This window comes from Coturnix japonica, chromosome 8 (assembly GCF_001577835.2).
Source record: "Coturnix japonica isolate 7356 chromosome 8, Coturnix japonica 2.1, whole genome shotgun sequence".
NCBI lineage: Eukaryota > Metazoa > Chordata > Aves > Galliformes > Phasianidae > Coturnix > Coturnix japonica.
This window is the reverse complement of record NC_029523.1, coordinates 11,950,880-11,964,918: the sequence shown is the minus strand read 5'-3', so window position 1 is coordinate 11,964,918 and position 14,039 is coordinate 11,950,880. Positions and strand designations below refer to the sequence as shown.

At 38.5% G+C, this 14,039-nt stretch overlaps 1 protein-coding gene across 3 annotated transcripts in view; it reads right to left on the bottom strand.

Annotated features, from left to right (window-relative positions):
- Positions 1-2,506, bottom strand: part of BCAR3 (BCAR3 adaptor protein, NSP family member) — a 48,284-nt gene extending 45,778 nt beyond the window's left edge. The window contains exon 1 of one of the 3 annotated variants that reach the window (XM_015869943.2): positions 2,489-2,506. Coding sequence is in view for 1 of the 3 variants with exons in the window: in XM_015869941.2 (XP_015725427.1) it covers positions 1,598-1,787 (190 nt within the window). In the remaining 2 variants the exon portion in view is untranslated. Of the gene's footprint in view, positions 1-1,597; positions 1,809-2,036; positions 2,171-2,488 lie in introns of those variants that run through there. The other 2 variants (XM_015869942.1, XM_015869941.2) reach the window with 2 other exon arrangements.
- Positions 2,507-14,039: the final 11,533 nt, after the last annotated feature.

Below are 14,039 nucleotides of genomic sequence, written 5' to 3'. Positions count from 1 at the left end.
ATCAGACTCAATCAAGCTGTCTTAAAACTCTGAATTATATCCAAACCAGATTTAGATATTAGATCAATACAATTCTGAGAGAAGTACGAATTTTCTAACAGGGAGAACTACCAATACTTCAGACTTTCTGAAGTCTAGACTAGGTGTTATCATATCACCATCAGCCGCTTTGCTCAGTCTTACCACTTCTTTATCATCATGCGCACTACAAAGCTAAGAGGGCAAGAAAATGGTTTAGTATATCCAAATCAAAGAACTGTGTTATGATCTCAGGTCTTTATGAGATGGAGACAACTTTCATAAGAACCCCAGTTAATTCTGACACAGCAGATTTCCTTACAACAGTCTTCTACCTTCCCTCCAACCCTACAAAGCAGTAATAGTAAATACAGACAGATACAGAACTTTAATCTTACTGTTGAGTTACCTGGTATGTTTGCACATGCTACACAGATTTTGTGTTAATTATTTGCTGAGAAGCAATATAGAGTCATCTTCACTAGTATAAAAAGAAACAAGAAAAGACTTTTTCTTCTCCCCAGATGGCTACAATCTATATTTTATGGGTTTTTGTTAAGATAAACTTACGCAGTAGCTGCAATGGGTCACAGGACTTTGAGAAGAATATGAAGGCTCAAGAACTTACGATAAGCAGAAGTAGATTGAGAAAGCATACACAATAGTACAAAGGCTTTAAGCTGCTATCAGAAAACATGCAAGTCTGTCAAACATCAGGAACTCCACACAGGATTAAAGACAGGTCAGTGCTTCCAAAGGGTCCTGGGGAGTTACCAAACTGTTCTCATTCTGAAGCAATAGAAAGCATGTAGGCCAGGACAAGTTATCTCTGAATTTGCTCTGTTTTGAGATTAAACAAAGAGATAAAACCCATGCTTTTCTTTCTGAGTTTTCATACTTAAAATGCCCTTATATATTAAAAAATAATAACAACAATAATAATAAAAAAGCCATAAAAAGCAATCAGTGAAGAGGGATCAATAAACAAGTAGATCTCATCATTTAGCATATGCTATAATCTTATAAGCTTCGGTACCCAACCAGTTAGCTCTGTACTGCTGAAGCCTTAACTTGCAGTGAACATTTTATCTCCATTTAGCTGGATGAAACAGAGTTCACTAAGGTTACAGTCCGATTTAAGTGCTGCTCAGCTAATGCTTCGAAACACAACTTTTGACCCTCCTCTAACATAGGAAGTAATTTATTATTTTCCTGCTGTTGTACTCCCACGATTTTAGTAAAAGAAAATCCTACACTAACTTCAAATTAAATAGTTCAACGTTTTTTTCAGCAGTAAGTATGTGCTTCGTGATTTGGAACAACCACCTTACCTACACTGCAAATTTGGACAGAAAGCAGCGCTTACATACAAGCTCCTCTTTAACCGACCAAAAAAGACGGCGGCAGTATTTCCTTTCTCCCTACGGAACAGCTCGGTACCCCCAGCTCATCGATCTGTCCACCTGCGAGCACCCGCTGCATTTCCAGGGGCGCCGATCCCGCAGGCCGCCGGTTCCCGTACAGCACGCGGCCGGGCCGGGGAGCGGGAGCTCGGGGGCACATAAACTCTCGCACAAACCCTGCTCGTCGTTCTCCAAGCCGAAGGAAAACGCCGTCCCAGCAGCTGCCGGTCTGATCGCTCCCGTTCTGGCTCGGCTTTCCGGAGACCGGCTGCAGCTCCGCTCCCTGCCGGGCGGTCTCCCCCCGGGCCCGCCGGACTGCTGGGGCGAGGGGGCGGCCGGGGCGCCCGCAGTAACCGCCCGGGGCATTCTCGATGGGCCCAGGGTTTCGCCCTGCCGCGGCGGAAGCCGCAGCGAACGCTTGCACCAACTTGCCCCGAAGAAGAGCGGATCGCGATAACTAAAGCAAAGGTGACAACCTCAGCCCTCCGAACTCCTTATCGCTCACCCGTCGGCAAGCACAGACGGCGCCTTATACCCCGGCCGCGGACCTTGGTTCCTGCGTTCCGTGACTGCCGCCCTCACCCCAGCGCACAGCCCGACCCCGGTGCCACTCACCTGCGGGGCTGCGCGGCGCCGCCCGAGCCCGGCCGTGCGGGAGTGAGTCCGGCACAGCGCGGACCGCGGGCGCTGTGAGCAGCACGGGCAGCGGGGGCGCTGAGTTACGACGCCCCGCCCCTCGGTTTGCTGCCGGGACACACAGCCCCGTACACACAGTGACCTCTCGCTGCTCCTTTTTCCTCGGCTTCAAGAACTTGCCTTCCGTAATTTCTGTCCCAAATTAGCACTGCAGAGCTAGAATTAACGGCTTCCCAAATCCGCCCTGCTGACGGACAATTCAAAGAGCATTGCATACATGCCATTCGCCAACTCCTTACATCAGCAGACTTCCCCCTCCTCCCACCACGTTACAAGCAGTTATCTGGGCAACAGGTTGGCGGACAGAACAAAGGCTCAAACATCTGTGAGGGATCGTGCGCTAGCAGACCAGCTGAGAGCAGCAAACTCACCGCCCTCTTTCCTCCGAACCAGAACTGCTGAGCTAGTTCCCTCTTTGCTACCAAGAACAGCACGGTCTGACTCTGCAGCCAAACATCCACCCCGCTCCCCCCTGCGTTTTTAACATCACCTCTGAGATACACACTCAAGCCTTACATCTCCTTTCCCCAGATAATCCCATTTTTTGCCTATTTCAATTCAGCCATGGTCTGTGTACATCTGGCATTCTACCGTTTGCCTCAATCTTCCCTAATATTGCTTCTGGGAGCCCTAATAAAATGCCCGACACAGAAGCAAGGCTATCACACTAACTGCTTTGCCTTGCTGCCCATCACTGTGAGCCAGCCAGCAGGAAATACCCTTAGCTGCCAATACCTTTCATTTTCATTTATGCAATTGGTTGAGCTCTTTACTTTAAAGCCAGAGGCCTTGATAAGCACTAGCTGGGAGTTCATTCTTGGCATTCAGTGGCTGATTACAGTGATTCAGAATAGCTTCTTGAAACACAGGGCTCGTAAGGAAAAAATGCTTCAAAAATAGAAGATACATGTTTAATAATTTTGATGACACTTTCCCTCTTCATCCAACAGTTCAGAAATATCTTAATAGCCAACCTATTGGCATTAACATTTCAGAAGCAAATATTTATCTGCCTAACTAAGCATCTTATTGATTCTGACATTAAATACTTGATTCCCATTGGCTGTACAATTCCTCTGTTTCAGGAGATCTCTTGCACACATTTTCTTCATTTCATTTCTCCTGTTCATGAAAACCAAAACTGGGGCAAAAAAAAAAAACAAAACAAAACCAGAAAGAGAAGTTGAGGGATCTGGATTATACTTCCAATATTGTGAGCCATGTACTTTCTGTATGACCTGTACTTACATTTTTGTAACACATATCACAGTGATAAATATTTTCACAGGAGAGATCTTGCTTCTCCACATGTTCCACAGTTCAGTGAAAAATATCTAACATCACACAAACAATTCAGATCAGTTACCATGTAAGATGGTCTCCACAGAAAACAGTGCTACAACTCCAGGAAACTTTCAGGCACTGCCATTACATAGGAAGTAATGTCGTGGTTTGTTGTCACCTTTTATGAATAAGACTTAGAAAAGAAGTTGCAATTTCCTTAGTAACATGACTGAGTGCTCAGTAATGGAACTGGTAGCTGGGCAGCACTGCATAGACTGTGATTACTCTTGCATGAGTCATTACATCCTTTTCCAAAGAGTTGACTTTGCCTTCAAATCAAAATGAACACTGGCCTTTTCCTTTATGTACAACACTGTACACAATGTGCACATATTTTAAAGAAGATTTATCTGCAACCTGTAAGAATGAAGAATTCATAGTACCACATTACGTTACTGTGAGTTACTACAGTAAACTAGAGAGTTAATTGGAATCAAGCTAGATTAGAGTCCTTGTTGTCATTTTTTGGTGCATTAACACTGTATTAAATCTACTTCAGAAATGGGTTTATTGAGATGTTATTAGAACTCTGGAAGCACTAGTGCCCTGAAGCAACTACAACACCTCTGCCAGCTCTTTCTATCAGTATTCTGACCTGTCATAGCCCTTACTCATCTGTTTATCTACATAACGTCATGTTGTCTGCTCGTCACCTTGCTGCAAAACTTCTAGTGGTGAATCACCGTACTTCACGATATCAGATGGGGGAGGCTAAGAAAACAATGGTGCGCAGAACACTGTTGACCACACATCACATGCAGCTGTGGGCACATATGGTCACCACTGACTTCTGCTTTCAGAAGGAAAGGACTATGTACAGTTGTATATTTTCACCTAATGCAAAGACATCGATACGAACATAAACAAGTAATTGAGGAGGAACAGAACTGACAGCTGAGACAGTCCAAGAACTGTGCTGTTGTAGGTTGTTCACCTTAACTGTGCTAGGAACTGAGTACTTCCTTGAGGTACATGAGGTTCACAAGAGATCGTTTACAGAGTGTGTTTAGCTCACAGTTAGAAAAAGAGATGATGCAGAGATTCACTGGAACTTTTCAGTTTAACCTTAAACATCAGAATTACAGCCCTAAAATAACTGGGAAGAAATCTATCTACTTTAAAAGTGCTGCTGTTCAGCTGAAAAGATAGAACCCAGATTAACTATGTAAGATGAATACAGGGGATGCATAGCTGTTCTTAACTTCTTAATGAACAAAAGCTAAAGCAAGTTTGTACTCTGGACTTGTCTTAGAAGAGAAACAATCCAAACAAGCAAAATGTTACATGCCCTCAACTCCCACAGATGCCACATGGAAAAAATAATGTTCAACATAACTGTTGGTGAGGAAATCAAGAAGTTTTTATAGCTGCCTGCTGCTGAATTCTACGTGCCATGAGTCAGCTAATATCAGACACTCTTAGAAGCAAAAAGAAAAGGAGAGTAAAATACAGCCCTTGTCGGAGAAAATAAAAATTGAAAGATTATCAACTTCAACAACTACCAATTATTAAGTAAACCCATTCTGCACTGAAAAAATAAATGATTGCACATATTCTATGAGAATAACATGTTCAACAGCACCACTTCCAACCTTCAGTTTAGCACTGAAAATTATGTCAAACAACTTGTGTTGGTTTAGATTAGACAGACCAGTTTCAGAAGTCTGAATTATAAAGTTAAAACTGCACTTAAACCACTTGTTGCTGATCACTTTTGGCAAATGACAGTCTGGAAGAAAATATCAGAAAAAAAGCTATATAAGGTTTTATAAGCTCCTTTTTACCACAGGGTCCATTTTCCTTTTTCCTCCTAGTAGTGAACAAGCTATTACTGTCGAGCTAAGACTTCCCTGTGTACTTTTACTTTTTTCATGTTTCTGTAAAATGTCTCAAATAGGAGAGAGCTAACAACACCTCTGCATGGGGCAAAAGTTGAGCTTTGGTTGCTTTTTTTATTTGCTTGTTTTTTGTTTTTCCCATTGAGAACGTAACTGATGTAAAAAAACAAGGACAAATAGAAGGCTAGAAAGCAGTCGTAGATTTTGGAGCTTTCAGTGGATTAAATAATATGGTCAGAGGTTTATAACTTTGTAATTAGCTTCTACATTTCTGAGCTCCTAAAATAGAAATGGTAAAAACTTGCAAATCTTTCAGTGAGAGGGAAACAGACCACACAGGTAGCAACGCCACCTCTATTACACAAATGAAAGTTTTCAAAGCATCCTTCTCTCCATCAATTGGAAGAGCCACCAAAATACGTCAGCTCTAGTCTGGAATCTGCCAGGTTGACACCACATACCACTGCTCCAGAGCACTCTAGTTGTGTTTGCATTGCTTCAAATAGAAGTAAAAAAAGACAGAACGAGCAAAAGGGCTTTATCCGAGTGACAAAAGGCAAGATATCTGTAAATTAGTCACAGCTTTAATCTAGTCATTTTGGACTTCTGACAAAAATACATGAGAGATTCTCAGTTATTTTATGATGCTTTTGAATATGTAGTGTTCTCTATTTATACTGTCCCTAGCACAAGTAAGAATCTGCACTGCTACTCATCATCCTTCTTAACCTCGTAAGTCTCCATGCAGCAAGAAATTACTCGTATTTAATTTTACACAATTGCAGCTGGGCAATAAATATGCAGAAATAGCTACTTAAGAATCTAAATGAAATATATCTTTTCTCCACCAAAAATTGGAAGTTATTATGTGTAAATTACATTTACTCTAATTCACATTTTGTGTATTATCTTGTACTCACCCACAATAAATTATGTCAGTGCCTATATTCTGTACAAATTCACTAAGACTGGCTTTCATTATATGACAAAATTATTAAACTTCTAAATACGTATCTACCTGTTTGTAGAAGAAAATCATACTTTCTTATTTCATTTTTGTTAGGTGCTCAGAAAATATTCTAGAACAGTGTCATTATTGGTTCATGCGTTCCCTTGTGTTTCACTTTCTACTTTGCCACCAACAGATACTGAACAGATACAGATATACTCAAGTATAACTATCAGTTTGATTTGGTACACAAGTCATTTTTGTGGTCTTCCATTTATGTATCAGCATTAGGAACTAGGTACATAGCTAGTAACAATTTTACACTTAGGAAGAAAGACTGCAGGAACTGGAAGAATCCTTCCACTCTGCACTTTAGTTTTCAAGCAAATAATATATAGGGAAAGCCTCAAGCAAAGATGTGAGATCGTCATGATTTGCAAAGAGAAAACACTTCCTTGGCATTTAGAAGGCTGTACTTAAAAATTGAGATTTAATATTTCAGGACAACAACAGATGTAGCTCTAGAATCAACAAAACAGATATAAACATCTACCTAAGGTAATTCAGATTCAGAGTGGACTGAATTATTGCCTGAATTTGTCTGTCTGTCTCTTTCTAATATCTAGAAGGAGCATAGGGTGACTTGTCTCCCAGTGCAGTGCCCTTGGCTGTGGTTTCGCTGTATGAAGCAGGGTTGTTTCACCAGCCAATGCTCAGTTCTCCTTTTTCTTCTTTGGCCATCCACATTTGTATGAGTGAACTTGTAGCTGAATAGCGAATTGGGATGGTGACTTATCCTGGATGAATGAGGTGAAAAACGTTGTTTTTCAGGCAAATTTTTTTTTTGTGTTCAACACACAGCCGCAGCATAGTTCTAGTGACAACTAAAGGCATGACATAAAAGGGAAAAAGCAGCTGAAGAAAAGCTTAAGAGGGCACAAACTACTTAGTTTGGCATTTTGGAATCTCAGCTTCAGTCAAAGTCAGGAATCAATGGCAGAGCAGACTTCCAGCCTCTAATACAGACTAAGAATCCCACAGCTCTAATATGCAAAGCGCTCATTCACTGTAAAATTAATTCTGGAAGTGATTTAACAAGTCTGAATGGTTATTTTTGTACTAATTAGCTATTGCCACTCATATAAAATGAGCTATTCTAATCACTTCCCTCCCATTGGCTAGTATAAAGATAGCATTAAAGCCTAAAGGTAGTGAACTTTGTATTGTGTACTCTGCTTAATTCAACAGATACGTGATCATGTGCACATATTTGATCCAGGTCAAATGTGCTGCTGGGAATGATGCCAGTGTACAGATTAATTACTGATATTAATTGCCATGGAACATGAGCTTGAGTATCTGAAGTTGGATGAGATGAATCCAAATCTCAGTGTACTGAAAAACGTTCTGTTAAAAAACAGTTTCAGGTCTAGATATGATTTTAGAAAACAGAAAGTGTTTTAACAGGATTTTCCAGAAGTTAATTTCACTGTACAAATAAATGCTTAGTTCTATAAAACTAATCTTGTGAAAGTGCTTGCATATTGAAGTGACTTATCACATCAAGCACTATCTGGAAACTGTTGAGCCAGCAACAAATACTTTGCCATTGTTGGAAGCTCAGATTAACAGCAAATAGAACTGCATATCTTTTCCTCTGCACTGGTTTAATTAATATTTATTTAACAGAAGATTTCTTTAAAAATGGATTTTCTAATGCCTGGCTTTGGTGCTGGAAAACAAGCATTGCAGTGTAACTGATTAGGCACTCGACTTCTAGACACAATACTCTGTCAAAAGACAGACACAAAACAAAAACATGCCATAATAGGCTGGAGACTAGATAACAAGTACTAGTCCCTATTGTGAAAACAAAACAGTCTGCAGTTATGTTTGACTGACTGAACTGTTCTGTGGCCTTCCCAGAATTCTTTAATACAATAGGCAAAGCCATCTAGGATGTAAATATCCTGGTGTAAACAGAAGTCAGAGATTAATCTGGCACAATTTCTCAAGCACATAACTCAATTATTCACTTGTTACATTAGCCAAAATGAGAGACCAAATGAAAACATTGCTCCCCAGGACTTGTGTAAGTGCCTAGAAAAATATGAAACTGCTCTACTTCAACAAAAGCTTCACTTAAAGAACTCAAGTGCTTAACTGCAAATAAACAGACAGCTCCAAGCTATCACCTTGCAAGATACATTTACAGGAATCACAAGATATTCCCTGTATTCTGGGGACTGATTTGGTTCAAATACAAGTTCACCAAAACTACCAGCAGTACAGTAACACTAGATCTATCTTAGTGTATCTGCCTGATGCTTTGCAATCTGAAGTTGTAGCTATACTAAAATGGGGAACATTCTAGTCAGCTGATCAAACTGCTACACAGCTACCTATAAATCAATTTGTCAGGTGAAAGGGCTGTTCAAAATGTCATTTATTTGAAAAGTGTTCCATTCAGAGCTGTAAAGTCCTCATTCCAGTTCCTGAAAAAAACTACAAATTGCAATCCCAAAACCAAGTGAAAATATTCAAATCAAAATATGTCTGGTTTCACTGCAGGAATAAACATGAATCATTTCTAATCTGCTCACAGTAGCATTTACAAGAGTCATATTTATATTCATATTTTAATGAAGTTTAACCAATGATTATTAATGAATTATTATTAAACCATTTTTTTAACTCCTCAGAAAAGATTGAGAGAATACACTGGACTTCTTGAACACCAGCAGTTCAAGATTCCTCTGAAGATTTGCAGTAGCTAAAATCATTTTATGAACGTTTGATTTCTATGTAGGCTTCGCTTGACTGAGAGAGGGGAAAAGCAGGAATGTTATCTAAGTAAATAATAACCTTACAGTAAATTTGTAAAAGCTTCAGTCAGTGATCTTAATAATCATTAGGCGGGCTGCACAATAATTGCACCATGTTATCTGGCTAACTATTCTCCAAGTATCCTGTACAGCAAGTCCTAGTTGGATGACATCTTATTATGTTCTTTCACTCAAAAAGTAACATCTTACAGGGCTTGTTCCAACTCTTATGACCACAAGCTGAATTTTGATGCTTATAAACAACTCAATATAACAATTAACACATTTCTCAAAATATCTAACGAGATAAAACAAAAAGACACTTTTTGGTTCACTTTTGTAGAACAAAAGTTGTGTGTAGCATGCAAATTCTATCCTCGTGGCCAAGGAGATCAATACTTTCTTGGTCAGAGGATAACTGGAAGTTATATATACACTATTTTTATGATCCTGTGGAGGGTGTTTGTCCAAGATGAGAACACAGTAAAAGTCAGCAACTTGCAGTGCAATGCTTTTGTCTTAGACGTACTTCATATGAGAGACTGCTAGAACTTGGTCTCTGAGACGTTTGTATTGGGAAAAAAAAAAAAAAAAGTAAAAGTAAAAATACTTCTTGTTACTTTTTCTCCAACTTCTAAAATGAAATAACAAGAGAGACAATACAAGATAAGCATGACAGAAAGAGGAAAACAGAAAGATGCACAAAACATTATCCAAACTTCAGTTTTCTGCTGAAGCAGTTATGTAAGATCTACATAAACAAACACTGAAACTGTTGAGTTTATGAAGAGATTTATATTTGCAAGTTTGAACACATCCTAAATAAATTCAAGAATGCCCAGTTCTAAATCTATAACTTATTAACTAAACATTTCAATTCAGAGCACTGATGCCAGAAGCAGAAACTGATCATGTTCAGACAGGCAGTATCTTCACTCTTACGTTTTTGATACCACTTTGTATTTGAAGAATTTCCTCTCATCCACTTGCTCATTAGATCTTTATGAATTAACTGCAAGGATGACTTTCCAGCAACTAACCACTTGTTCTAACACATTTGTCTGCTCTGAACACCTGAGGAAAAGCTGCCTGATGGCTGACATGTTACAGTCAGAAAAGAGTCCACATTGCTTTCTGTCAGACAGTGAAGCTGTTTAGTCTTTTTGTAAGTCTTGGGATATTGGAAATAAGTTTAATTTGTTTATATATTTAAACAAAGAATCTATAAAGTCCAAAATACTTGTCCCACCAAAAGGTAAGACATAAAGGAGGTATTACCTGTGTTAAAGTACAGTATGTACATAGAAATATTTTAAAACCATTTAAACTGGAGTAAGTTTTACTAAGTCCCAAATATTATTTGGAAACCACTATGAATTTCAACTCAATGGTCAACCCTGGAAACATGTCAGAACTCTGGAAAAAGTTGAATACACATGCATCATTTCACTGCAAAAATTGTTGGAATTTACCCACTTCACAGTCTGTTACAAAACAAACTGGCTAGCTCAGATCCTGTTGTGAAATCCCTTAGCCTTCACTAGAATACACAATTATATTGCTTGCTTTATTGTAGGCTGTTGTTTTTTTTTTTTACATTGTCAAAATATTCAGAGTATGAATGACAAGTATGGAAGTATCAAAGTGCATCTTGTGCTGTAACATTAATCAGAAAATCTCTGCATATAACGTGCACACACAAAAAAATTTCTTTGAATAATCTTCCAGACAGAGAAAGCATTCTTATTTGAGAAGGGGGATCAAACTCAGACACTAAAATCTTTCGTTACCTGGTCTGCTTTAAGCAGGTACTTTCAGATCACACGATGGTACCCACAATATTCTTTGAAAACCTTGAAATTCAAAATAAATTGTAATTTCTAGGAAGTGCATTCAATTTTTGGCCTAAATACAAATGCCAAACGTAGGTTTGCTTTTCCACTCCTCAAACTGCATTTCACATTTATACTGATACCGTTTAGAAGTAAAACAATCCAGTCATATACACCCAAACTTTACAGATCTTTCATATTGTAATTGTAATTACATTTTCCATAACAAATTTAAATAACTATAGCACAAGCCTAATATTCTTACCATGCAAGCATATGATGACAACTCCTCCTAGTGGAGGCACATCTGATACAGCAGAATTCAGAAAAACTTAGTTTTCCTTCCCATAATACCAGGTTTCTGCTGGTGCTGGTTAGCTCTTTGTTTTTGTTTTGCCCTTGTTGCTGCTTTCATCTAGACTAATGCAACTTCTCAGCAGTAAGGGCCCTTAAGAAAGATTAAAATGAAAATCACTTTCATGTACGCAGTTAGGTTTTAACATTGTTAAACAATGTTTATTTACACGTATAAATAAGAATCAGGCTTCAAATGAATTTAAGTAATCTTTCACTGTGAAACTATGATTCACCGCTAGCTCCTAACATTTTGGACCAGACTGATCTGATACGAAGTAACTTACATGTATTGTGAATAATGAAGCTCTGCTGATTTACTCTTGCTGGCAGAGCAGCCCTCTGTGCCTCCTCTTAGTTCCCTCTTACCCATGCTTTTCATCAACCCTGACAAGAACGATTTCCATGTGAATGAATCCCCTGCATTTATCTGAATAGACTGCTCCGTTCAGCCAGTTCCATCCCAAAGAGCTCAAACCCTCACAGGCATCCAAGTTTAGCCTGAACCTACAGGAGAGGCTTTTTTTTTAAAAACAAAACAAAACAACACAACAATAATAGTTCAGAGCAGACAACAGGAGTATGCAGTTCTGGCATTCACTCATTTAAAATCTGTACTTGCTTCATGTTTCCTTGTTCAAATTATTGCTTTATCTTTTGGAATAAAAATACTTTTGTTAAAGTTTGGACTGATTGTTGTGACGATATGAACACTCTGAAATCATTAGTGTCAATGTAGTTGGCAGCCTAGGCGCCAAAGTGACACTTAGAACCTGAATTTTTAGTTCAGTCTGAATTTAGCTAATCTATTACAGACTACACAGAAAGAAACATAAAACACTACTCAATTTGTGTTATTCTGACCGATATTTATGTAAAGTCTACAAAATATCAGTTGGGATTTGAAAGCATACTGACTCAGCAACCACACAGCAAATTAAGATTATCATTCAGAACTATTAAAGTGTATGTCTTTAACATCTACTCAGATTTTTTTTTTATTTTTATTTTTTATTTTTATTTTTTGTCAGAATACCTCAGTTACATGGAATATTTCTATTTGGTTATCTTCTGGTGATATAGTTGTTTTCCAGACATTTCACAAATTATGCCACGAGGACTGAGTTAGTTCCATCAGATTTCAAAACAGGTGTTTTCTGTTGTAGCCAATGCCTATTACAAATGGCATGCAAGAAACAACTTTGGCTAAGATAGTGTCTCATTTTTAATGTAATACTCATGGAACACACTGAGTAACTACTTCTCATTTATATTCCTTACCAAACAGAAGTGAAGTGCAACTTTTTCCATAACAACTGTGGTTTTTTTAAGCCAAAGTCCTAGAACAGAAGCAGCAGTACTGCACACAACTCATGTTCAATGATGGACTATACTGCCACAGATGCTTTGGGTAGCAATAGTATAAACAACCTACAAGACAACATGTACAGGGGAAACAAGTAAATAATAGTAGACTATATAAAATAGAGACACAGAGGAAACAACAATCTCTGAAAATTCTTAAGCCATGAATTACCAAAAGCTGAGGTAACTGGCATTTCTGTACATGTATGTTCTGTCATAGTTTTTATAAGCACAAAGCTTGTACTGCGAAGACCTAAAATTAACATGAATGCTGTACTGCATATGCTTGTCAATTGACAAAAATGGTAGGTGCTCAAGCAGATCAGACTTGCCCAGGCAGGTGATCTGACAGCAACCACATAACCAAATATTAATGAACCTAACACCTCACCAGAAAAGATTAGTTCAGAATTCCAAACTCATTCAGTACACACAACTTAGCACGTAGTTTGAAGACTAGAGCTAATAGTAATAGTATTTATGTAATGCAGATTCCAGTTAAATGAATTATTACAACTAAAACCATCAAGCTCTTCAACAGAAAGAATTAATAACTGCAGCCTAGTTTGTCTTTCCTCTTTATGTCTGTGCAGTCTTTTGGAGGTAGATGAGAATTCATTCCACCTGCACCTGAAGCCAACTAGAAGCAGGCTGACTGCTGGTAGTGCCATGCTGAACCTGAGCCAGCATACACTGATGAAAGACTGCACAGCTGTTTCTCAGCTTGAACAGTCTGTAGTGCACCTAACAGTAACAGGCCACAAATGCATGTATCACATAATGAGAAATCTGGTTACAGCTGGCACACTAAGTTCTCTGTGGAGTGAAGGGCTCAAGAGAAAAATGAAAGAACAGTTGTGATTCCAAGCTACCATTTCACTGTAGATTAATCCAATCTGCAAGGTTTCAACCCTTCTCCTTCCAATTCCTCAGCCAAACCAACTCAGAAATTATTAATCTTCATTGTGCCAGGTCATCAAACTAAAACTAGGTATGTGAAATGGTCCTTTTTCAGAAAACAAAATCAGCTCCCCTGTCCAGAGCGTTCATTTATTCTCAAATGTACAGATTCAGGACTACTCAAATAGTTAAAGAAAAAAAAATATATACTATTAATAACAAATATATCCCTTTAGATATATTTCTGGAGCTTCAGCTTGTTATAGTAAATTTAGATCTTTCAAGTTGCCCTACAAGAAACATAACTTTTAAGCCAGAAATTTTCATGTGAATTAACTCTAGGAACTGAGTGCTATGTTATCTAACAAATTAGACTTGTGATAAAAATCAAACTGACAGCACTGTAATTAATGAAATAGAGCTCAGATGCATGTTTGCTAAATTATGGCCACTGGCCAAATATATGCACATTTTACAAGATGTCAATCATCATGTTCCTGTGTAGCTGTCTATTG